At 38.8% G+C, this 23,753-nt stretch overlaps 1 protein-coding gene across 6 annotated transcripts in view; it reads right to left on the minus strand.

Moving 5' to 3' along the window:
• The window catches only part of LOC143853523 (uncharacterized), an 87,114-nt gene extending 64,275 nt beyond the window's left edge, over positions 1-22,839 (minus strand). For 4 of the 6 annotated variants that reach the window (XR_013237158.1, XM_077363323.1, XM_077363321.1 and 1 more), the window contains exons 1-5: positions 22,400-22,838; positions 22,248-22,320; positions 21,963-22,085; positions 12,963-13,132; positions 3,166-3,315 (exon numbers count right to left, since the gene is read on the minus strand). Coding sequence is in view for 5 of the 6 variants with exons in the window: in XM_077363323.1 (XP_077219438.1) it covers positions 3,166-3,315; positions 12,963-13,132; positions 21,963-22,085; positions 22,248-22,320; positions 22,400-22,456 (573 nt within the window). In the remaining variant the exon portion in view is untranslated. Of the gene's footprint in view, positions 1-3,165; positions 3,316-12,962; positions 13,133-21,962; positions 22,086-22,247; positions 22,321-22,399 lie in introns of all 6 variants that reach the window. The other 2 variants (XM_077363326.1, XM_077363325.1) reach the window with 2 other exon arrangements.
• Positions 22,840-23,753: the final 914 nt, after the last annotated feature.

Below are 23,753 nucleotides of genomic sequence, written 5' to 3' on the forward strand. Positions count from 1 at the left end.
CAACATTAAGTCATTAATTGAAAATATTTAGGTTTGTTAATCGGTAATATAGTTTGTATTTGAAATTAGTGAAATCCTCTATAGTTGTTGGTGTTTTTCTAGAAGATAAACATAATTACTGGATATCGACAAGCAATGACAAGGTTTTCATTTTCGGTTTATCTGTCAGTTTTGGTCACCATGGAAACAGAAACGTTTCAGTTTCTGTTGGAAATTTCGGTGGAAATATTGTGAAATCACAGAACCGTATGAAAACATATGCAAATGATAGGATTTTAAGATGAAACTTCAGGCAACACTAGAATAAGCATAAATACACAGTTGGAAACTATCACATAAGCAAGAAATCCATATATAATGGTTTAACAACATCAAACACCTAGTGACGTGTTGTCGCGCATGTCTGATAATTCAGTACATACTGCATTTCAAATGTAATTCATATATTTATAGTTTTATACACAATATAATACATACACCACATTTCATAGGCAATTCATATAAATAAAATTATGCACCACATACCGATATAGTATACCACTAATACACTTATTTTGGTATCAATATGCATGTCGATTTCAGTTTCAGTGTCGATGGAAACAGAAACATTTCGGTCATTTCGTGTCGGTTTCGGTGGAAATTTAAAACCACAAGCAATGGCTCTATATAACTTTGAGACTGCTGAATGTCTGGGTGGCTCCAACTGGTTGGCTAAAGCTAATCTTTGACAGAAGTAGCAAGGCTCCATGTATAGACAATGTTGAAATAGATATTGCTGGTATCGGGAGGTCAATTACAGATTATATGGTAGGGTTGTCTTGACATATACAAACCATTGTGACGAGCCATGCCACAGAGGTTGAAGTCAGAGCTGCTTGGAGCGAGATGAAACAGCTAACGAGATTTAGCACCTTGTCGATATCAAACCTTTGGTGAAGGTTTACGCCTACTTGGGCCCCAAGAATATATGGTAGGATTGTCTTGACATATACAAACCATTGTGACGAGCCATGCCACAGAGGTTGAAGTGAGAGCTGCTTGGAGAGAGATGAAACAGCTAACGAGATTTAGCACCTCGTCGATATCAAACATTTGGTGAAGGTTTACGCCTAAACGGGCCCCAATGCATTAACGTATACAATTGCAGACCCACAAAAGTCCTTGTAAAAGCTCTACAGTACATTCCAACACTTTAGATCGTATTTTCATATGCATAGATGGTGCACAAGGAGATTCCAATCGTAGGGGACTACCGCAAGGGAAAGGGTAACCATAGAGTCATTACTCCACTCCTTCGTGAAAGGACAACCCTTAGAGTGTCATGACGTCAATGTAGACGCCTGCTAGGGTCAGTACCCACTATTTTTCTCTAGTTGATTACTATGATCAGTTGATATGTTGCTTGAGCAGTCTGTTAAGAAGATTCTTACCATTCAGGAGTCTTTCATTATATGTGCCCTCGGTTGAAGATCCATCTCAATTCTCAATGGATCATGAAAAGCCCTGCCACTCAATTACCACAGAAAGATAAGTCTCAAGGCTCAAAGCCTCAAGTAATTGTGGCCCTAACACTCAAATGTGCCTGCCTTAACCAAGGTTTTAAAGTTTGATTTCGGTTTAAGTTTGATTGGCATAAAAATGGAAACATTTCGGTTTCTACTGAAAATTTCAATGGAAATCATGTAAATATCATGGAAACGTGTGAATACATATGCAAATGATAGGATTTTAAGATGAGACATCATGAATAGAATAAGAACAAATACACACTTAAAACAATCACATCAGAAAAATAGTCATCCATAATGGTTTAACAACATCTAACACATAGTGACATGTGTTGTCGCGTATGTTTGATAACTCAGTACATACCACATTTCACATGTAACTCATAAATATTTATATATGATACATACATCACATTTCACATGTAATTTATATAAACATAATTAATATATATTGATATAGTATATTGCCAATACACTTACTATTTTGGTTTCAGTATGCGTTTCGGATGGGGTGGAAGCAGAAACATTTCGGTCGTTTTGTGTTAGTTTCGGGAGAAGTTTAATAAAAATATTATCATATGCAGGTCCTTAGTTCCTTACAACAATATTGATAAGGTGGAGGTAGAGTACGTGCCCTTGGGAGAGGTGTAAAGGTGCTTCCTTCAACTGGAGCATCAAAGAATAGGCTCGAAGGAGACTCCCTTAACACAATCAAATGGTTGAGTGCTCATTCACACACATTCATAAGGAGGGACTACCTGGCTCGTTCTACTGTTTCCTGTAGTAGATTGTTGATAACGAAGGAAATGCCTAATTTGTAATTTTTTGAATGTTTTGCTTGGCTTTCATTTTTTGTCCTGTTTGTTTGTGGTAGCCTTGTCTAGTATGGCCTTTTCTTTTTGAAGAAAATCTCACTTATTCAAAAAAGTAAAGTTGGTTGGGTGACATGAAATTGTTGGCAACAATTGGATGCTCTAAAGGTTCATTGAAAGCAACCAGCAATTAATTTGTTAAAGAAAGTCATTCGCCAACTAGGTGTTTTTGTAATGTGTTCCGGAGATGGATGTTATATCAAAGGCTTTTCTTGAGGGTTCATTCTCTCACATACATCGTGAAGAAAATTCATTGGCCCACACCTTAGCTAATTTTGGTGCTTCTTGAAAAGATATAGCGTTGATATTATATGCCTATATTTTGATCTTTTAGTATGTTTCTTTGTTGGTGGACCCTCTCTATGGCCTTGTACATTCCCTTTTATATTCTCTTGCTTTTCCACTTAATATTTCACATGTTGAGAAAAAAATATGATGTTGAGTAAACCATTCAAGTGAATACAATATGAAAATACCAAAAACCTTTCTAGGGCACAAATATTGAGATTCTAATAATATGCATGATTACAATTTACAAGTACATCGAAGAGTCATAACAGAACAACCACCAAGATTTAACTAACATCGATAATCTTATGCAATTGAAGTACTCATGCAACAAAGAAACTCCCACAATTTGTTGGATCTAGCAAGACAAAATATATGCAACAATGAAATTTCAAGTGGAAACATTTATGCTGTGATCAATGACTAAATCCATAAGAAAAATATCAAATGATAGGTGCCTAAATAACCACATTACAACGAATGGAAGTGCAACATACCTTTTCAGCATATAAGAAAAAAGTAGATGGGTAGTGCAGGACAACAAGCTCGAAAAACTTGAAAGCCATCAGCCGAATATCAATTGCAAAATGTGTCATTGCATTAAAAACATATGCCATTATTAAGGAAATGATAGGGCCTGGAATATCCTGGTAAAGAATGCAAACAAATGCCATTATGAGCAAATTATAATAACAACAGCAAAACGGTATCTTCCAAAAATGAAGATAGGCATCCAAAATTTTATTATAATCGGAACAAAAGAAAAGTCATAATATCATAAATATAAAGAGAATGCAACGAATGAAATTTGAAAATAATTCCAAAATAACAGAAATTTTGCTTATTATAATGTAACACCAAAACTAAGCACCATTTGCACTATAAGAAGTAGATCAAAGTGGTTCAATCCCAGCTTACCTATCAAAATAAAACGTAGGTGAAAGTAGCCTGTAGCCAACCAAGGAAGCAGGAATCTCTACTCAGAATGAGGGATCTCTATTCCCTGAAACGCGATTCAGAAACGGAAATCTTCTCGATTCCCCAGTTTTTGGGAATCCCGTTTCGGAAACGTGACTCCCACTCTATGGGAAACGTGATTCCTACTCTATGGGAAACACGTATCCCACTCTATGGGAAGCGCGTTTCCTATCTACCCTCCTTGTCTCTTGCTAGTCCTCTTGTCCTTTTGGTGGTCCTCTTCTCTTCCTTTTCTTAGTTTGTAAATGTAAAGTCACTATTTTTATTATCCATTTACTTAAGATTTTAACATGTAAATAAGGGAATACCCCCATTTGAATCTATTAAAAATAGTTCAAGACCCAAAACTAAAAGAATAAAAAGTCAGCTTTCCAGCTCTAACACAAAATTCGAAAAAAAATGGGTCGGCTCAAAATCTTAACTTCCAAAAAATGGAGTTTTGTTCAATTTTAAAAATTCATAAATTCTATCATGTCCAAACATTATTAAATCTCAAAAGTGAAGTAAAAAAATCTCATAACTTGGTTTCTAAAAATTTTCATCTTGTTAGGCACTGGTCAACAGACTGGTCAACACATGCATTTCAACTGAAAGTGATTTTCCTTTAAGTAAATGTTGGATCTTTTAATAAAAAGTGTTTTTTAATATTTGGTTCTTATAATTATTTCTTATATTTTTTTAGTAATTTTTAATTTTTAAAATTTTTTAAAATAGTTAACTATTAAAAAATTACTCTGACGCTTCTCGCTCTGGCAACCTTGTATCCAACTAAAACTGATGGTGTAACCAAATTACTCGGAGCTGCAATTACTCGGACGATATTCTTATAAAGTAGACATCTCGCGTACTTGTACGTATGACGAGTTCTTGTTTATAGAACTAATTTCATAATAGTGCCTCTTAGGAGTTGCATTCATGCAATTTTTAAGTATCTTTAGAAGATTTAGTCATCAGCCAATCATGTCGTAACCAAATTAATCAGACCCCATCTTACAATCTCCTTCCCCCTTCTTTCTTCCCTCTAATTTTTCTAAATTCTTTTTTTTTTTACAAATTTCATTAGAGGGTGAGCCTTGGCGCAACGATAAGGTTGCTCCATTGTGACCTGGTGGTCACAGGTTCGAGTCATGAAAACATCCTCTCTGCAAAGCACGGGTAAGGCTGCGTACATCTAGCCCTCCGCAGACCCCGAAATGGTGGGAGCCTCATGCACTGGGCCGCCCTTTTTTTTTAATGGTAAACATTTCATTCAAAATACCGAGATGGTCAACCAAAAAGTACATCAAAAAGCATTAATAATAGCATAAAGAAATGGAAAAATGATCAAGATCAATCAAGGGGAATGAAATCAAACATCTCTAACCCCTGACTCACAACCCCTTCTTGAGCCAACATGTCTGCCACACTGTTAGCGGACCTTCTGATATGATTACGGCTGCAACAGGGTCGGGTTGGGTCGGGTTTTTCAAAACCCTAGCCCAACCCTGGATCCCATTATCTCAGCCCTGACCCGCCCTGACCCTGAGTCAGGGCCGAAGAACCTCAACACATGGCCCGCCCTACAGGGCTCAGTGTTGACCCTGGCCCGCCCTGATTGGCCCTGATTGGGCCGGGCCGAGCCGGCCGAGCCGGCCCTAATTGACCCTAGTGCAAATACATGTTAACTTGTTAAGAGTGCCAAAAATAAAGCAACCACTTATCATATAGAACAAAATGATCAATAAACAGAGAAAGGGAACAAAATAAGACAATATAAATTCAACAACATGACGGGCAACAGAGACAATTAATAATAATAATCTAAAGAAACATCAATCCAAGATAATAGAAAACATTAGCAAAAGAAACATGCATAGATGGTTCAATTCTATAATAGAAAACTTAGGGTCGGGTCAGGTCGGGTCGGGTCGGGTCAAGGTACCCGAGGCATTAACCCAGAACCCCGACCCGACCTGAGTCAGGGTCTAAAAAAACAAACCCTGACCCGCCCTCAGGGTTGGAAAATCCAGCCCTGGCCCTGTTTGGGCTCAGGGCAGGTCAGGGCTGACAGGGCCAAACTTGCACCCCTAGATATGATTAGAGGTGATTGAGGAGCCTTCCATCTAGTCTTAAATCTCATTAAGATATCGGGCGAACCTCCATGGCGGGACAACCGTTCTAATTTTTCTAAATTCTTCCACTTACATTTCTTCAACTACATGGTATTAGAGTAGCTAAAGCCTAGGCGAAAGAGGATCTCTCTCCTTCTTAACCCTAGAAGATCTTCCTGCTGTATTTTGTTAATGTGAAGACTATCATTGGGCTCCACCTATCCTTATACATATATGGGTTCCTCTTTGTATGGATCTAATGAGAATTTTTTATAAAGATGATGTAGACGATATGTAAAAATTAAAGCAATAGATAATGTAAAACAAGAAGAAAATCAAGTAAACACTTGATAAAAATTTCTCTATAGCACTAGAAACAACAACCGGCCTGGGAAAAAAAGCGTGAAGTCAACGTTTAAAAACGTGGACTTGAATGAGAATTTGGCCAATGTAAAATCAATTCAACATGGGTGAGGTGAGTCAATGATTGGCATGGTCATCTTTTCGTTAACTCAGGCATGTCAAAGGAATTTTCACTGACCCGGTACAACCAGCCCGGAACTCTTACAATGAGCAGTCAAAAGTGCATTTACAATGAGAAAATCTAATATATGAAAACCCCATAGAATACTTCTAATATTAATCTCCTACTTTAAGGTAATTTCCCCATCCATAACATTTTCTAAACTCAAATTCTAGAAACAAATGAAGCATAATTGCTATAACTTGCTAACTAATAAGCCCAAAGATTCTTCCTTGAACTTTCTAAAAATAAAAAAGCAATAAATATAGAAAATAAAAATGAACCCTCAAAATATCCAATGAAATGAAAAAGACTCATGTCAACCATTGTTGATATCAGCATGACATCATGGTGGCATCATCAATTTGGGCTATTTGTGCCAACTATTGACTCTTTTTTGTATGTTTCTTTTCACTGGGATTTCTTAAGAGTTATAAAGGATTTGGCCTGCTTGATTTGAAACTGGGAATGTGTTAGATGGCTTGAGTTAATTACAGCCATCTTGACGTTACATTTGTTATTTTTTCTACATAACTCATTTCATGTAAGCCTAGGGTTTATTTTAGAGTTATATATCAAATTTTCAAAAACAGTTTATATCGAAGAACTTCCTGATGAACAAAGGGGGCAGTCCAGGTTTTGGCTACTTAAAAGCTTGTTTGGGCAAGATATTGGAGGAATAGGTTTACTCGGTGTCCTCTCAAGTTGATGAATGGATAATTTCCATTTCTTTCTCTTTGGTGGTTGCTTCTATCTATCCTTGTAATTTTGCTATTAGTTATGACAGAGGATTGTCCTTCTTGATCAGTGTTTTATCATGAGATCAAAGATGAAAAGGTATACTATACATATTTTTCTCTTTTCTTGTTCTTCTAAACAATTAAGAGAGAACACGTGAGCGAGCACCACCTCATGAGCAAGCACTCTGTGCCGAGCAGCACCTCCATGAGCAAGCAACACCATTGAGTATTCATCTTTAAAGTCCTTTAAGATTGATGTTGAAAATCAAAGTGGTTTTCCTTTAGTTTCTTGCGCACTGACAACGGTGGTGGATTTACATCAAATGGATCCAAGATGTTCTGCAATGCAAGTGGGTAACCATCACCTTCATGAGTGCACCGCTTTTACCTAGTGTGTGACAACCTTTGCGAGAGTGCAATAAATGTTGGGCGTGTAGAAAGGGTTGATGCTATCCTAGGAGTTGGTTTTTGCCCAGCTTCCACCTTTCGATTACGGAAACCCACTCTCCTCAAGGGCTGCTCACCTGATGAATGCTCAATGGGACTCTGAAGACTAGGCTAATATCATCTCTGTCAAATTAAAGACGATGAGCGACGAGAAGTTACTAAAGAGGTCTAAAGAGGTTTCTAACGGTTGTGCAAAAATCTGATAAGGAAACGGGACCCTAACCCTTCGTCATCGACAATGTGTAACCTTGACTTGTGTGCTCATAAAATCAAAGCTACACTGACCAGAGGAGCTGTCGCACAACTTGCAAAGTTGATCAACGATAGACTGTGTGGATCGTACAGATCCATGCATTGAGTGAATACCACTGCTACTAGTACGACGAGTGGTGTATCAAGACAGAAAATTCAAGATTAAGAGAGATTGCCTTCTGTCCTGACTCCTGAGCTTAATCACAGTCAATGGATAGGTTGTCACTTGTCAAAAGGCTATGTAAATGCCCATTTGTGGGCCTTCAAAGGCTACATCGATACTTCTAGATGGGCTCATGGGCCAAGGGCTAATAATTCTATTACAACTAAAGGGGATTCTTCGCTTGCAAATTATGCATTATGGGCTTAATGATTTCCGCCTTGGATCTTCTATCTTATGGCCCAAATTGCCAACCATTGCAACATATCTACCAGTCCAACTACGTCAATAGAGTTTGCTACAAGTTGTCCTCGGCATGGTTTTAAATTTCAGCTGAAACATTTCGTTTCAGCCGAAATATTTCGATTTCAGCTGCTACTGAAACGAAATTCACTTGGATTCGGAAAAATACAATGCCCGAAATTTTGGGATTTCACAAATGTTTCGGTCGAAATATGCAAAACATGCAACTTCAGATAAAAACAGACATTTCGACAGAAACTCTGACAAAAATCAACTCTGCTCGCTGAAAAGATAAGAACAGCGAGATTCCTTTAACATATTTCTAAAACAGAGACAAAAGAAAAGGCAATGGCAAAGAATCTTGCTCGGATTTCAGCCGTAATTTCATACCAAAATGTTTCCGTGATTTTACAAGATTTCGGCCGAAATTTCGTATTGAAACTGAAATGTTGAATTGTTTCGGTTTCGCTGATGACTGAAACCAAAATTTAAAAGATTGGTCCTCACTACGAGTTTCATGAACTAGAGTTCTCCAAGCCATCACCAGGATTGCAGCTTTCAATGATGAACTGGATGAAGTATGCATGGGCTGGCAGTCATTGTGAACCTATGTCGAATGGTAGATCAAAGCAGAGACATGGTCCCTTTAATGCAAACCATGACCCCGACGCCTCATATATGCCTTCCACTAGAACGTTTCTCTGGACTGATCAGTTGATTAAGTCAAAGAAAGAAAGTTTCATTCCGACTCCAAACAACTCCATGATGTTTGAAAAACTACGTATATTTTCACTCATTCCGAAGATATACACATAAGGCAGTGATTGGACGAAACAATCAGGCAGTAACTGATATATATACCAACCCTAAACCCTCGACCGGCAAACAGGACAGCAAGGAAGCACCGTCCACACAAATGCAGCACAATCACCAAACAAGGCAGCAAGGCAGGACACTAGCCAATCCACATGAATGGAATAGTTACACATTAGGGAAGCACACTAGCTATTCCACGCGAAAGCAGCAGTGACAAAATGACACTAAACACTCCACATGAAGACAACACAATTACTAATTAAGGCAGCATCCTAGCCAATCCACAAAAAGGGCATATCCATCAAAGTGCACCATCCACACAAACTAGTAGTAATTCTCAGCTTTTATGCATCAAATCACCACATAGACATCTTCTTTACACTAATTCCTCCTTGATTTAATACCACAAGAGAACATCTTCGATAGCATTCACTATAGCGCACAAACACACAGAACCTCATGGGTTTTTTTTTAATGACATAGGGTATCCCCACCCCAATTTTTAGGCGGGACTATTACCTACGAATGCGCGCAATCACAAATCACGTTAATGGGGAGCATACGACTTTAAGCCAAAGAGCCACACCCGCACAGGTTCCTCATGGGTTTTTTGTGCACAAAGTCTTGCTCAGCACAAGATAAGTCAAAAGAGCATAGAGAAGGAGAGTTCAGACATAGAGCTTTTGGATGAGAAAGGGAATCAGAGCAAGACACTTGTGACAGTGGATCTTGGCTCTAATACCATGTAAATAAAAAAGAGTTTTACATGGTGGACGGTCATGCATGCATGTGCAGCAAAAAAAACATACTAGGGCCCACATAATTGGGTGATCTATGCCATAAATTTGTTGGGGCCAGGTGTAGATAGGGCGTGCCCCCAAAATTTTCTTCAAAAGACGATCCTAATCCTCTATCTGTGGAGGTATAAAATGGACAGCACAGGCTCAACATGGATAGGCAATGCCCTCAAAATCTTCTCCATAGGATGATCCTAATGCTCCGATTTGTTGAGATTTAAAATGGACAGCACAGTACTGAAAGATCATCGAAGGGTTAGGATCATCCTATCAAGAAGGTTTTTTGGGCACGGTCTATCAATGTAGGGACCCAACAAGCAACTTGACAGAGAATTCATTCCCAAAATGAACAAATTGAATCCGGGGATTCTTTGAGAACAAACTCTGCCTATTAGTATTAGTTCAGAAAGGTGGGTCTCCCAAATGCAATACAATATTCCAAAAGGGTTATGAAAGAATGTTTAGATAGACCAATTAAGTGGGCCATGCTATTTTTCTCGTACATGCATGTATGAACATCCACCATATAAAAAATCTAATGAAAAAGAAAGAATAAATCTTGAAGGTCATTTACCAAGATGTAAATTAGGAAGGAAGAGAAGAAGGAAGAAGAGAAGAAGGAAGAAGAGAAGTGGAAGAAGAAAAAGAGAAATAAGTTGTAGATAATTCTAACCCTCTGGTTTGTGGAGGTTTAAAATGGACAGCATGGTATAGAAGCCTCCATAAATCGGAGGGTTAGGATCATCTCATGCAGAAGGGCATGAACAATCTACGTCGAGCCCCAAAAAATGAATGGTTTAGATCACCCAATTATGTGGGCCACACCATTTTTTTAATTTTTTTGCACGTGCATGAACAGTCATCCTTCAAAAAAAATTCTAATAAAAAAGAAGAAAAATTAAATCTTGGAGGTCATCTACCAAGATGTAAAGTAAGGGTATGGAAGTCAAACCCCACAAATTGGTTATCTTCACATATGTAGTGTTTGGATCATTGTTGAAGTTTCCAAGTGGGCATCAAAATCAAACCTTTTTCAGGTAATGTTAGTCACTATTTAGGATTGGATATCTATCAATGCAAAGTATCCACCCCCAACCCATGACACTCCATATTTCGTCCACCCCAGATGTTGGCTGGACTAAACTCATTATTGACAGAAAAGGTAGAGTCCATCACTCGAGTGAGTGTGACACTCCTGTAAGATTTGCTTGTTTGGGAGAATGATATTCACAGAATTTAAAAGCAAAAAAAAAATTTGTCCAATGTAGGCCCTTGTGGCGATGCGGACGCAACTGAGGCATAAGTTTTGACGGTGTGGAATGGTGTTAAACTAATATCTAAGTGTGACCTGCTCAAGATTTGGATTGAAGGTGACTCACTTAACATTGCCCAAACGATTAAGGAGGAATCCCTCCATCCATGGCAGTTCAGACTTAACAGAAACAAAGGATATTGTATCCAAGTTTGATTGTTGCTTCGCATATATTCATCAAAAAGGAAACTTTTTAGCCAATTTTGGTGTATGTTCCTCAAACTTGGTTGTGTCGCATGAGATATCCGATCTGTAATCTTTCGGTTTTTGTTTCGCTCTTTTGCTCACTAAGGGTGTTTTCCTAAGCTCTGGTTTGCTACATGTTTTTTTTTCTATTTGTTAGAATACATGTGTAATGCCTAAGGACGTAGTTGTCTTTGTACTAGTATACTCGAAATCCTGGATGGATGGCCTCATCACATACTACGTATACTAACACATAAATGTAAGTGGTAGATGCATGCATTTTTTTAATGGTGAAAATTTCATTAAAAAGACCAAGAATGTCAAAATATACACAAGGTAGCAGAGCGATATACAAGAAATATACAAGGAAGAGACAACTGAGGAAGGTCAAGGAGGAAGATAATCAAAAAGCTCAAGGGAGTCTAGATGAACACTGCTCTTAGCCAACTTATCCGCCACCCCATTGGCCGATCTTCTAACATGGTGGAAAGAGATGATATTAGCACCCACAATGTCAAAGATCTGATTGAATAAGTCCGCAAACCGCTAAGGAAGAGTGTGGGAACCAAATAGCCACCAAATGACGTTAAGGGAGTCTCCTTCCACCACAACATGATCAAGATCTAGGACACCCCCCCCCGGGCAAATAATTTAATTCCTTGGTAGGCAGCCCGCACTTCCGCATAGCAGTAGGTCCCGTAAAATCCCACCTTACCACCCCATTTTCATCCCTCAATACCCCCACACGCCCAAATTCCAACCGGGCCCGGCTTCCCAATACTTGAGCCTTCAAAGTTTAGTTTAGAAACCCTCAACCGGGTGCTCCCAAGCTTGGATGATGTTGGTGGGCTTGTCAGCACTTTCACACACCAATCTCTAGCCATTCCACAACTCAAAAGCGAACATAAAGGAAAAGCTAGTGAGGGATTTTGCCCAAAACACCGAAAGCGCCATCAACTTAGAAGCAAGATATGGGGTGCTTTTAACCACACCTTTGAAAATTCTTGTGTTCCCTTTTCCTTCCACAAAACCCAGACACCCACTAAGAAGGAGATATACCATAATATTTTCCCTTTCCTCCTCCAAGGAAAAAAAAACAAGCAGCCCTAAAAAGGTTTGACTTTTCTTGGTAGATGCATACATTGAAAAAAGAAAAGAAATGCTAAGACCACAAGAACATCTTAGAAATTGTAACACATCCCACTACATGTACCTTCAAATTGTAATGTCTAATCTAGAATCATGTGCAAATGTCAAGGCTAGATGCACCTTTCATACGATAGCTAGGGTAAGTCAGACACGATACCCAAAACTGGCAATAGTTTTGAGAAGGCAATAGTTACAATGCTGAACAAGGTTGCACAAAAAATGTGATTGTATTATTGAAGGATTTATTCTTAACTAATGGTTTATAACAAGTATTCACATTTATCCAAGCCATTCACATAAAAAATGTGACAGCAAGCGTAAGACGGTGAATCGAAGGATTTATTCTTAACTAATGGTTATAACAAGTATTCACATTTATCCAAGAAATCCACATTAGAAAAGGTGACACTGAGCGTAAGACGGTGCATCAGGAGATGATTAATTAAGGAATTAATATGGGAATTGTCTAAAAACATGTAGATTTAAGAAGTATACCAACATCTTCCAAATTGAAAAAGACCAAGAACACTTGTAGCTAGTAATCATCACAATTTTATCTACAATTTTTCAAAGTAGGAAAAAAAAAGAAAAGTGGAGTTACCTCTTTAGATCCAGAAAATATTACTGATTTCAAAAGTTGATACAGTGTTTCACGGACCACTTTATCGTCATCACTGATGCGTTCACGCAGCTTCTCTATTATGGCAAGCTTGTGGAGCCTGAGCTCAGTTGGATATTTAAGTGTTAAATCCTTAATACCAAGCAGAGCATCTTCATCAAATAAAGAACATTTCATATCAGCATTGTAGTCTTGCAACTTACTATGAAAAAAAGGACGTGAGTGGATGAAAGTACAATTGAAACAATGAGATTATTACGAAAAAAATTATTTCACAGATGTTCACCAATTCACTGCACTTATGTTTGGACCAAGTCCCCCCCTCCTCATAAGAGGATTTTTCCCCAACAACAGACAGCTTTAGACGAATGAAAAGCCCCTCACAAGCAGCTATAAACTCGTGCTTGGAATGCCTTAAAAGGGAGCTTTTTCTGCTACAAAGTTATTTGAGAATCCCATGAAACAGTGCTAAAAACAACATGAAAAGAGTCTCTGATTACAGTGGCGATGCGGTATGAAGGGCCATGGATGGAAGGCATTTAACGATTAAGAGAATCAATCAGGGAGGAGAAGACATCTCTCGGCAGTTGAGAGAAAATGAAGGGAGAGGGGGGGGGAGGAATTAATTTACTGGCTGTGAAATTCACAAGCAGTAAAAGAAGGTGAAGGTGGCAAAAATGGGGAAAGGACGGCAAATTTATTATTCTCAAAAGAAGCAAAAAGTTTATCAATGGAGACAAAAAGTACAAGCTTGAGGTAGTGAACCTGTACAACACCTAAAAGACATCCAAGGAAATCCAATTAAACAACCTGAAAAAACCAAGGATATTTACTAACTAAGTTGGAGAAACATTACTATAGATTGGTAATTGTATTCGTGCATTTATAGCCCATCCAAAAATAACGTGGCATTCTATAAATTCTCATTTTCTCACTAATCTAATGAAATTTAGTATTTGACCCAAAACCTTGTCCCCAATTTTTTTAATATGTGAGACTTAATAAAGAAAAAAGTCAAAGCTAACAAGCACGAAACAAAAAGAAAACGAAAATACAAACAAGAAAAGAAAAGGCAAAACAAAGCAAAACAAAATTACAATCTAGGCTCATGCCAGATCATCAAACTATCACAAGATACACCAAAATCTGCCAAAGTGTCGGCCATAGTGCTGCCCTCCCTATGAATGTGAGGAAAGGCGCACTCAATGACACACAAGATGCCTAAAATCTCCCTAAAGTAGTGCCTGAAGTGCCAAGGAGGGGAAGTCTCCTCCCTCAACCACCTAATGGTGTTGAGTGGATCTCCTTCAATCAAAATCAGCAAAGCACCAATCCTAGAAACCAAATTGACCCCAGTCCGGAAAGCCTGAACTTCTACATCTATTGCATCACGATCATTGTAGGGACCTACAGAGGATAAGAAATTTGCGCAATTAGCGACAAAGAACCCCGTAATGCCTGCCTTACGAATAGTAGTATTATTCCTGCGAAGGAACTTACTACTACCATCAAAGTTCAACTTAATTAAAATTCAATGGGGGCTGCCCACAGCTCAAAGGAAGAGGACGAGGAATCAAAGTTCAACTTAATTCAACTTCAATCGGGGCTGCCAAAACCTCAAGGGGGTTGGGAAGAACGCTAACAAACTTCAACAATGATCCAATTAATTATCTTACTAATCAAGTTAGATTTATTATTGAATAAACAGTCATTCCTATCCCTTCCAAATAATCCTTCAAGTTATGGAAAAAATTCTCTCCACAAGCATTCAAGCCTTATTACCTACAGGTTTATGCCAACATTTCCAAAGAGATCATACAGATATGAGAACAGACATGTCAGTGAACACAATAACGAGGTGAAAAAAGCAACCCCAGATCTGCAGAGTCCAGGGTCATCGGATAAAACTCTACGTTCCTCGTGAAAACCTAATGTTGCAACTCGGGTCGGGTCGGGCAGGTCGGTTTATTTTGGAAAAACCCATGATTCTTAAATCCGGCCCTACCCATGATAGTTTGTCGGGTTGGGTCGGGTTTTTTTAACGTTGTCAAAGAATTAAATTCATCCAAAATATTTACTTAAAATGTCAAGAAATGGGTATAAAATTATTCTCGGAGAACATAGCATCGATCATCCTCTTCTTCTCATTTATCCCTGATTCAACTAAGTTGATCTCTCCTTCAAGAGGGAAAAAATAATGGGAAAAAATCCGACTACCTTATTGAAAAATTGAGAGAATATGTAACTCAACGGAAACACTAGAAATCTTGAAAAAACAAGAGAAACAGAATCTCCATATTGAGCTGAAAATAATGGGAGAAAGGGGGAATAAAATTTTAAAAAAACTCACCGGAGGTTGATGCTCTGTAGGTTTTGGGTTGAAGAAATTTCATTGTTCCATGGATAGTGAATGAAGTAGATAAAAATTAAAAATCCTAAAAAAGCTAAGACTGAAACTAATTTTTTTTTTAAATCCTGGGGCAGAGAAAAACTTAAAAGTGAAAGTAGGAGTGTTCTTGTAAGGGTATTTTTGTAAAAAACTTATAGAAAAAACTTGCACATTACATATTTTATTACATACTTTATAAGGGTATTTTCGTAAAAATATTTTGGATCGTGACTATCCATCAGATTTTCTTTGCATGCCTGGATCCGATCCTAAAAATTTTCGGATCCAGTGGTGAGGATCCAAAACACGTCCATGGATCTTTCTACTATGCCCATATCACATCCATTAAAGTTCGGATTTGGAGTATCCATCGGACCATCTGGATCCATTGACACCCCTAAGTGAAAGGGAAAGTTGGAGGAGAGAGAGTATGGTAGGTTTCTACTTTTTAGCTTATCTAGTTTTAGGTTCTAGTTTTTAACTTATCTTGTTTTTGTCACCGTGTTTTATAAGTATAAAAAATTATACAAAGGAAATGAACCTCCGGGTTTTCGGGTTTCAGGTTTTTAGCAATTAAACCCGACCCTACCCGAGAATGCCTTGGGTTTTGGAATTGAAACCCGACCCAACCCGAGACCCATTCTCTTTGAACCCGACCCATATGTTTTTCGGGTCGGGTAAAACCCGACCCAAGTTGCAACCCTACGAAAACCACAATGCAGTCATCAACACTATCAATACATTGAAAAGAATTTTTTTCTGCATGCCGAATAGATATATTATGTACAAGAAAACTGAAGAAACGACCAATCATCTCTTCATTTATTGTGAGAATTCCCATAAAGTGTGGTGTAGCATCCTTAGATGCTTTGGAGTAATATGGGAGTTCCCTGGCTCTTGGTCTAGCCACATCAGTCACTGGGAATTAGTAAACTCTAAAAGCAAGGTAAACATATGTAGAAATTGACTCCGTTCGCTATCGGCTGGTGACACTAGAATGAATGTAATGGGCGCATCTTCGAAGAATTCGAAACGAAGGTAGACAAGATTATCTCATCTTCAGATATTGTTAATGGGCGATAGGCAATAGCAGAACATCTGAACTGGTCGATCTTCATCACCGACCGCCTTTCAATGTTGGCAGGATGATGTCAATGATAAAGACTCTAAATGTAAAGCTTGCCTGAGATGGTATTCTCTGCTGCTTAACATGCTCAAGAGTAACATTGATGAGAGCTCGAAAGGCAATCTAGGCTCGCTGAGTATTGGTGGTGTAGTTAGAAAACCCAAAGGATGAAATTATTTAAGCCTTCTCTGGATCCATTGGTGTAGCAGATTCTAATGAAGCATAAATAAAGGCACTTATGGAAGGCTTTAACATCCTATTGACCACCCGAGGAGACAAGTTTCAGGTGGAAGGTGACAAAGGTGACTCGACATTCATTATTTCTTGGGTCCTTAGCAACTTTATTAATCCATGGAGATTCATTAACATCATCATTGACATATGAGACATCAAAAAGAAGAAAAATATTACATTTTTTAAATTTGTATATTGGCAAATGAAATTTTTAGGTAAAAATTTCAGGTAGATACCATTCAAAAAAAAAGTTTCAGGTAGATGTGTTTTATTTCCGTGATTTTACAATATTTCGGACGATATTTTCTACGGAAACCGAAATATTTCCATGTTGTAGATGACCGAAACCGAAAGTTAAAACCTTGATGAGAGCTTTGTTTTTCAACCTTTCTAGTTAACTTGGCCTACCTATAACATCTGATCAATTCCTGAGTCAAGTTGTTCACACACTATGGCGTTCCAGAATAGTATTTATCTCTGTAATTTCATAAGAGAGGATGGCTGGTGTGTGAGGCAGATGGATCGACTGACCGATGGCCAATGAAAGGTCGAGTTTTATTCTACCAAGAGAGGAACGTTCGGGTACTGTAACTGAAATATGCTTGAAGTTTGAGCCCTTCTATGCCTTTCAGGAGCCTTGTTGGGCTTAAGAGCTTTAGATAGTGATATCATGGGCTTAATTCTCAAATTTTGGACCTATGTAGGTCTCTGGGTCATCTTCAAGCAAGGTGGACCTAGGCTATTATTATGATTTTGCTTCGAAGAGGATGGACCTTTAGAATAAATAATCGAGGGCTTACCTTTCCTTTTTCGGCCTCCATAAACTCCACAATACCATTTCTCTCCTCATTCATATTCCAAAAGGAGAATGTCTGCACTTATCCAAGGATTGACTTCCATGGTGTTTTTTATATTAACTTTTTTAGCTTGGTGATTGGGTGTTCTTTGACAATTTTTTTTAAATTCTGACAGCTGTTGGCACGTTCTAGACAATTGTCTGTCACTTACAGCGGAAACAAACATCTATTAGCCCGATTGGCGAAAATGGTCGCCTGCCCTTTGCTATCTTCTGAAATAGACTGTCGATCCTTGACCGAGACAGAAGTAGGCAATCAGACAACCGTCCTGTTCTCCCTGACTTCTCACCTATCTGAGTTAACTAACTCATCCCCAGTTGAGTCTGATCCGGAGCATAATGAGTCTGTGGATGATAATCACAGATCTTTTTTATTACTATGTAATCAACTCAAAACTCCTGTACCCAAAAAAAATTCTTTTAATTTGTAGACTAAGACAAACTGATTTGGGGCATTCATGATTGATTACCAAGAGTATTTTCCCCTCCATCCTGAATCTGAAGGTGCAGGATTGAATGACAATTGTAACTGTACCAATCCTTTCTTCGATTCAGTTTAAAGTGTCTTTGTTCCAAGCATGTAAAGGGACACACGCAGCAGAGAATAAGAGTGACGAAGGTGTCGGCCACCATTCCAGCAAAGAAATGAAAGGTGACAGCATATACTAGTCCTCCATCAAGGATTCTGCCTTGTCGCCCTAAGTTAACCAAATAAAGAGCTCATTAAGTAGTAGATAGGATATATTGGATCCCTCCTCCAATATCCATCTCCTTGCTACAGCACTTTTTAGTTTCTCTAAATAATTGAATTCAGGAGATAAGATTCCTATCATGCATTTGGCCAGGTTGGCTATGTTCGAATCCATCAAAAGTATAAGGTATTTCAATGGGGTCTCCTTGGGATTTCTTATCGAGTCTGTTCAACGGCCAAAGGGTTTGCTCCTTGGTTTCCTTAGCACCTTCACATATCGATTGGGCTGCATCTTAACCTTCGCCTCCTTTCTTTAAGTGATGAAATCAACTCTTTCTCTAAAGTAGTCCGGTGTTTGCCACCACAAAGACATACCAACCTAAATCTGAAGTTGAAAAATCGGCATTGGCTACATTGTCAATCTCTCATTTCCTTCTCTTCTCTAAACCAGCTGGAAGCTTATCCTATGATCCCTCCTGTTCATCGGTACATTACATTTAGCAAGATTGCTTTGAAGAGTATCATGTTCTAGGAGTGCAGGTATCAAACAATCGATAGAACCATAGCTCAAGTGTCCTATCTTAAAGAGAACATGTAGCCTAGAAATATGTGTGCCATGTTTGATGACTATAAAAAGAAATGCAAATTCACATCGAGTGTTAGGGGCTTGCACACATATTTCTACCGAGGAGAGAAGGCAGCAGACGGAACACGCCTTTTTTTGGGGTCCAAGGGTGCCACCCTTTTCCTCGTTCCTTTTCTCTTGGTCACTTGGAATGCAAAGCATTCTTTTCGATACAGTAATGTACACTGAACACCAACCCAATCTCGATGAAAAAATAGAAAACTACAAGTTTCACCGCTGAAGAGACCTATTGGTCATTGCTAACCGCTTCTGGTCCCAAAGATTCGGGCTTGCTATTTCCGTTGGTTACATCTCTTTGATTTGTGCCAGTGACCGGTTTATGGATGAGTGCTCTTGGAGTAGTAGGGGATTTCGCCAGAAGAAGATGGGAGAGATTAGTCGCCAGAAGACTTGCGGGCCTGCTCCTATTCATAAAGTATACGGGTGGCCTATTCCAATCCAAAAAACGGCAGACAGACAGCTTGACCTGCGGGTGAAGGTACTTATGGCACTGCTTCTTCATCGCAATTTCGTATATGAGCAAACATAGTGCTTACTTCAGGAGTTCATGAGTGAATAAAGCTAGTTCATATTCGTATTAGGGATTTGACAAAGCCTGGCATGAGCCACAAGATAGGACGAGGAGCGAGATTGAGTTAGTCTTTCGTGAGCGGTAGTATCTTAGTTTTATCCGGTTTGGAGCCATTGTCGCAGTACAGTTTAGCGCGCCAGCCAAGTTAACGACTTCACCCCCAATACACGTATTTATGACAGGTTGCTATTTCTAGCGTGAAAAGAAGATATTGCCTCCACTACTAATGGGAATGCTCACTAGGGAATAGAATCATTTTTTCAGGCAGGTAGGTCCTCCTTACAGTCGCCTTCATCATTGGCTTCAAGGGGTGGTGGGGAATCGGGTACTGGCAATCCTAGAGGAGATTCGAGAGAAGCAGGAGAGGAGAGGATCCAAACTACTATTCAAAGCTCCTTTCCGTTGGAACCTCGCTATTATGATTTCGAGCGATTAGCAGGGAGAGCGATCAAGAAGAGCATATGTTGGGCTGCGTCATCCCTATTTTCCTTTGCCCGATCGATTCATTCGTACCTTCTTGCCTTAGGGGCTTGCAACTGAACTGACTTTATGGCCTTGCCGCCCACCGCTAGAAGAAGCTAAGCACTTGAAAAGCGTGCTAAGAAACGTGACGTTGCTTCTGTCGGCCTTTCTGTGGAAGTGACCAGTCCACCAGTAGCGGAAGAGAGGGTGACAGTAAATACAACAGTCTTCCAAACACTTTTTCTCGCTGGTCGAGTTTTCTACAAAAAAGCCGGACGTCACGTTGTTGGTCGTTCAGTGCGGTCCCTCGCCCGAGGAACCTCACTCCACTTCTCTTTAGTGGTGACATTTACCCCTATAAGTAGGAATGGTTCTGTTATTCCTCTCAGTCGAATAAGCCTAGTATGACCGAGGACTTTCTATCTGCATCCATAATAACTACACAATCTGGTTGTTGATTCGACCCGAAATTGATCTTCTTGTTTCTCGAACGGATTTTTTACGGACTTGAACAATTGGTCAAAAAAACCCCGATCCTCCATTGAGAATCATTGATATAGCCGATTCCCGTCGCCATTTGTTCTATTATTTCATCGAATAACGAATTGGTATTTACAAAGAAGGAACGAACCCAAACTTTAAGTGGTGCAGGACAATCCCACAGGTCGTTAGCAAAGAAGCTGATGCAGCCACCATTTATGTTGAAACGAATAGAATGATTTCACTGTAAAACATCCCCCTCAAAATCTTTTTGTCATCTTTATCAGACAGAGACAGCTCTGGGAGAGAATTCCATATATCAAAAATGGACAGATAGAGTCAAGGGAGAAAGCCGCTTCAATAATGGACAATGAATGAATCGAGGACGAAAGATCAAATAGAGGTTGAAATCCTTCTCTTCTCTAAACCAGCTGGAAGCTTATCCTATGATCCCTCCGGTTCATCGGTACATTGCATTTAGCAAGATTGCTTTGAAGAGTATCATGTTCTAGGAGTGCAGATCAAACAATCGATAGAACCATAGCTCAAGTGTTCTATCTTAAAGAGAACATGAAGCCTAGAAATATGTGTGCCATGTTTGATGACTATAAAAAGAAATACAAATTCACATCGAGTGTTATGACGGTGTTAATAATTTAATATCATTCATTTGAAGTTAACTTCAATCTAAAGATAAATTCTTTTTCATGCAATGAATCCTGGCTCAGCTTTTTTTTAAAATTATGTCATTCAGATTGAGGCCAAAGTGGATCTTTGAGGTCAGTTTCTACGTATAATTTGAAAATAAGGCCACCGCTTTCCAGACCCCAATAATGAGAAGATTACCTTCGCATATAGAAAATGTCCTATACTTAAATGTGTACAATAGTTAAAAATTTCAACGTAAAAATATTAGTTGGACATAGAATACATCACGTCATCCAGACAGCTGATTGTATGTAGTGAACTGTTTTTTTTTTTTTTTTTTTTTTTTTTTTTTTTTTTGAATGGTGAAGAATTCATTGAGTAAAGGGGACCGAGATGGTCGAGTAAAAAAGAGTAGTGGATTGTTTGTATAAATGAATTCCAATGGTTTAGCAAGATTGCTTTGAAGAGTCCCATGTTTTAGGATTGCACTTACCAAACAATCGATAGAACTGTGGCTCAAAGCCTCAAACGTTCCATCTTAAGATAAACATTTAGCCTAGAAATATGTGTTTCATAAAAAATAAAAATAAAAATAAAAAAAGAAAAGAACTATGTGTTTCATGTTTGATGATTATAAGAAGAGATGCAAATTCGCATCAAGTTTCATAACATTGTTTATATGAATTCTTTACCATGAATTGAATCCCAAAAGGGCTCTGCTGTTGAGGTCAAAATGGATCATTGAGAACACTTTCTAAGTATAATTCGAAAAGACACGCCATTTTCCGGGCCCCAACATTCTTCCACAAATTTTAACAATTTGATAGTAATTATTGAAAATACGATCAAAATTAAACGCAACAATAATGTGAAGATTACCTTTGCGGATCTTCGCATTGTGATGGGATGTCTGTTGGAGAAGCTCTTTCAATGTCAGCCCCTTTTTGCTCACTGCTAAACCTACTCTGTTCGATGCCACGCTCTGTTCCGGGAGAATAATCGCTGTTCGTTTCCCACACAATAAAACACCAAAAAAAAAAAAAAATCGTTATAACCATCATATTAATCATTTGTAAAAAGAAAAATACATTAACCTCCCTCTTCAACAAAAAAAAAAAAAAAATTACATTAACCTTGTTGATAATGAAGCACAAAAAATCATACCTTTAGATTTGACATTGGTGTCGGTAGCGTTTTTGGGGGGCGGCAATTTGCGACCTAGCTTTCGCTTTATTTTCTGGAGTGAAGAGATTGAGTTTTAGATTTAGAAAGTAAAGATTGAAGCTTTAAAGAGAGAAAGGTGAGAGAGAGTTTACGTTGAAGTCTACACCGCGCTTCTGCTTCTTTGAAGACGGTGGTTTAGAACGCACCATGGTTTCTAGAGAGAGAGATTGGGCTAAATTAGAGTATAGGGAGATCTATATAGCTATCGAACACGAATGGTTTTGATTTTTGCAAGGTAAAGATACCATTAAAACTAGCTTAGCAGAAGAAGCCGTTTGAAATTCTAAAACCTAAAGGGCGCGTTTGATACCCTGCAAAACCTGGTTTTATAAAACCATCTCCTCCAAAAACCAATGAACAGTTATTCGATACCCTAAAAAACTGGGCTCTCTTTCTCCTACAAAACCCTCGCCTGGGATTGATGAAGAGAATCGGCTCTGGAGAGGGCACTCGTGTTCTAATCGGAAGCCCTAAACCTAGGAAAGATGTTTAGAAGAAGTCTAGGGCCCACAAAAGAATGGTTTAGATCTTTGAACGAGATAATTCTCATATCACATTTAAAACCCCCAAACCTAGACCTGGCAAACGGGTGGGTCGGGTCGGGTCGGGTCGTCCCGCGGGTCATGCGGGTGCGGGTCAGCAACCAGGTGACCCGTACCCAGTGCGGGTGGGCCGGGTTGACAGGTGGATCTCCTGCAAAAAAAATAAAATTTTATTTTTAAGTAAATTCCTTTTACAGAAAAGGCAATCTCAAGGTGAAGTTCTGGAAAGCTTCAAGGGGACTGGTGCTAATAAAGAATCATGGTTGTAAGACAAATAAAAAAGAAATATAGCTGATGGTGGTCGGATCGAAGGTGGCTCGGATGGTGGCCAGATCGGCAAGGAGGTTGGTCGGAGGTAAGGAGGCGGCTCGGATGGTGGCCTTCTTCTTCCTTTGTTTTTGCTCGGATGGTTGGACGTAAGGAGGTTACAGAGATGAGAAATCCTAACTCGGTGACTACCTAAATGGCTAAATCTAGAAAGCTATAAAAGAGAAAAGTATAACACCCTAACTCCCTTTGTTTTTGCTTTTGATCTTTTGATCTTAACCTTTGATTTTTCATCTTTTTAAATAATAAAAATAAAAAGTTAAACAAAAAGTAAAATCCACAAAACCCGCGGGTTAACCCAACCCGACCCATGTTTTGGCGGGTTGGGTGACCCGCGGGTCAATTTTTATGGGTCACGAAAAACTATAAATAGATAAATCAGACAGGTATCTCTCTCAGCCATTTCATTAAACCTTTGATTTTTCCTGCAATGAGGTTTTGAGTTTACATTGAATCACATAATAAATTAATGAAAACTTGGGGTTCTCGAATCAACTCCCTAGAACTTTAGGGGGCAATATTAAGGACTCGTTAAATTTGTGCAGCAAGCATATGATCATAGTTGTCAAACTCTTAC

The sequence above is a fragment of the Tasmannia lanceolata genome, unplaced genomic scaffold (assembly GCF_043159265.1).
Source record: "Tasmannia lanceolata isolate RefF3 unplaced genomic scaffold, GAP_Taslan_0.1 ptg000019l, whole genome shotgun sequence".
In the NCBI taxonomy this organism is placed as follows: Eukaryota; Viridiplantae; Streptophyta; class Magnoliopsida; order Canellales; family Winteraceae; genus Tasmannia; species Tasmannia lanceolata.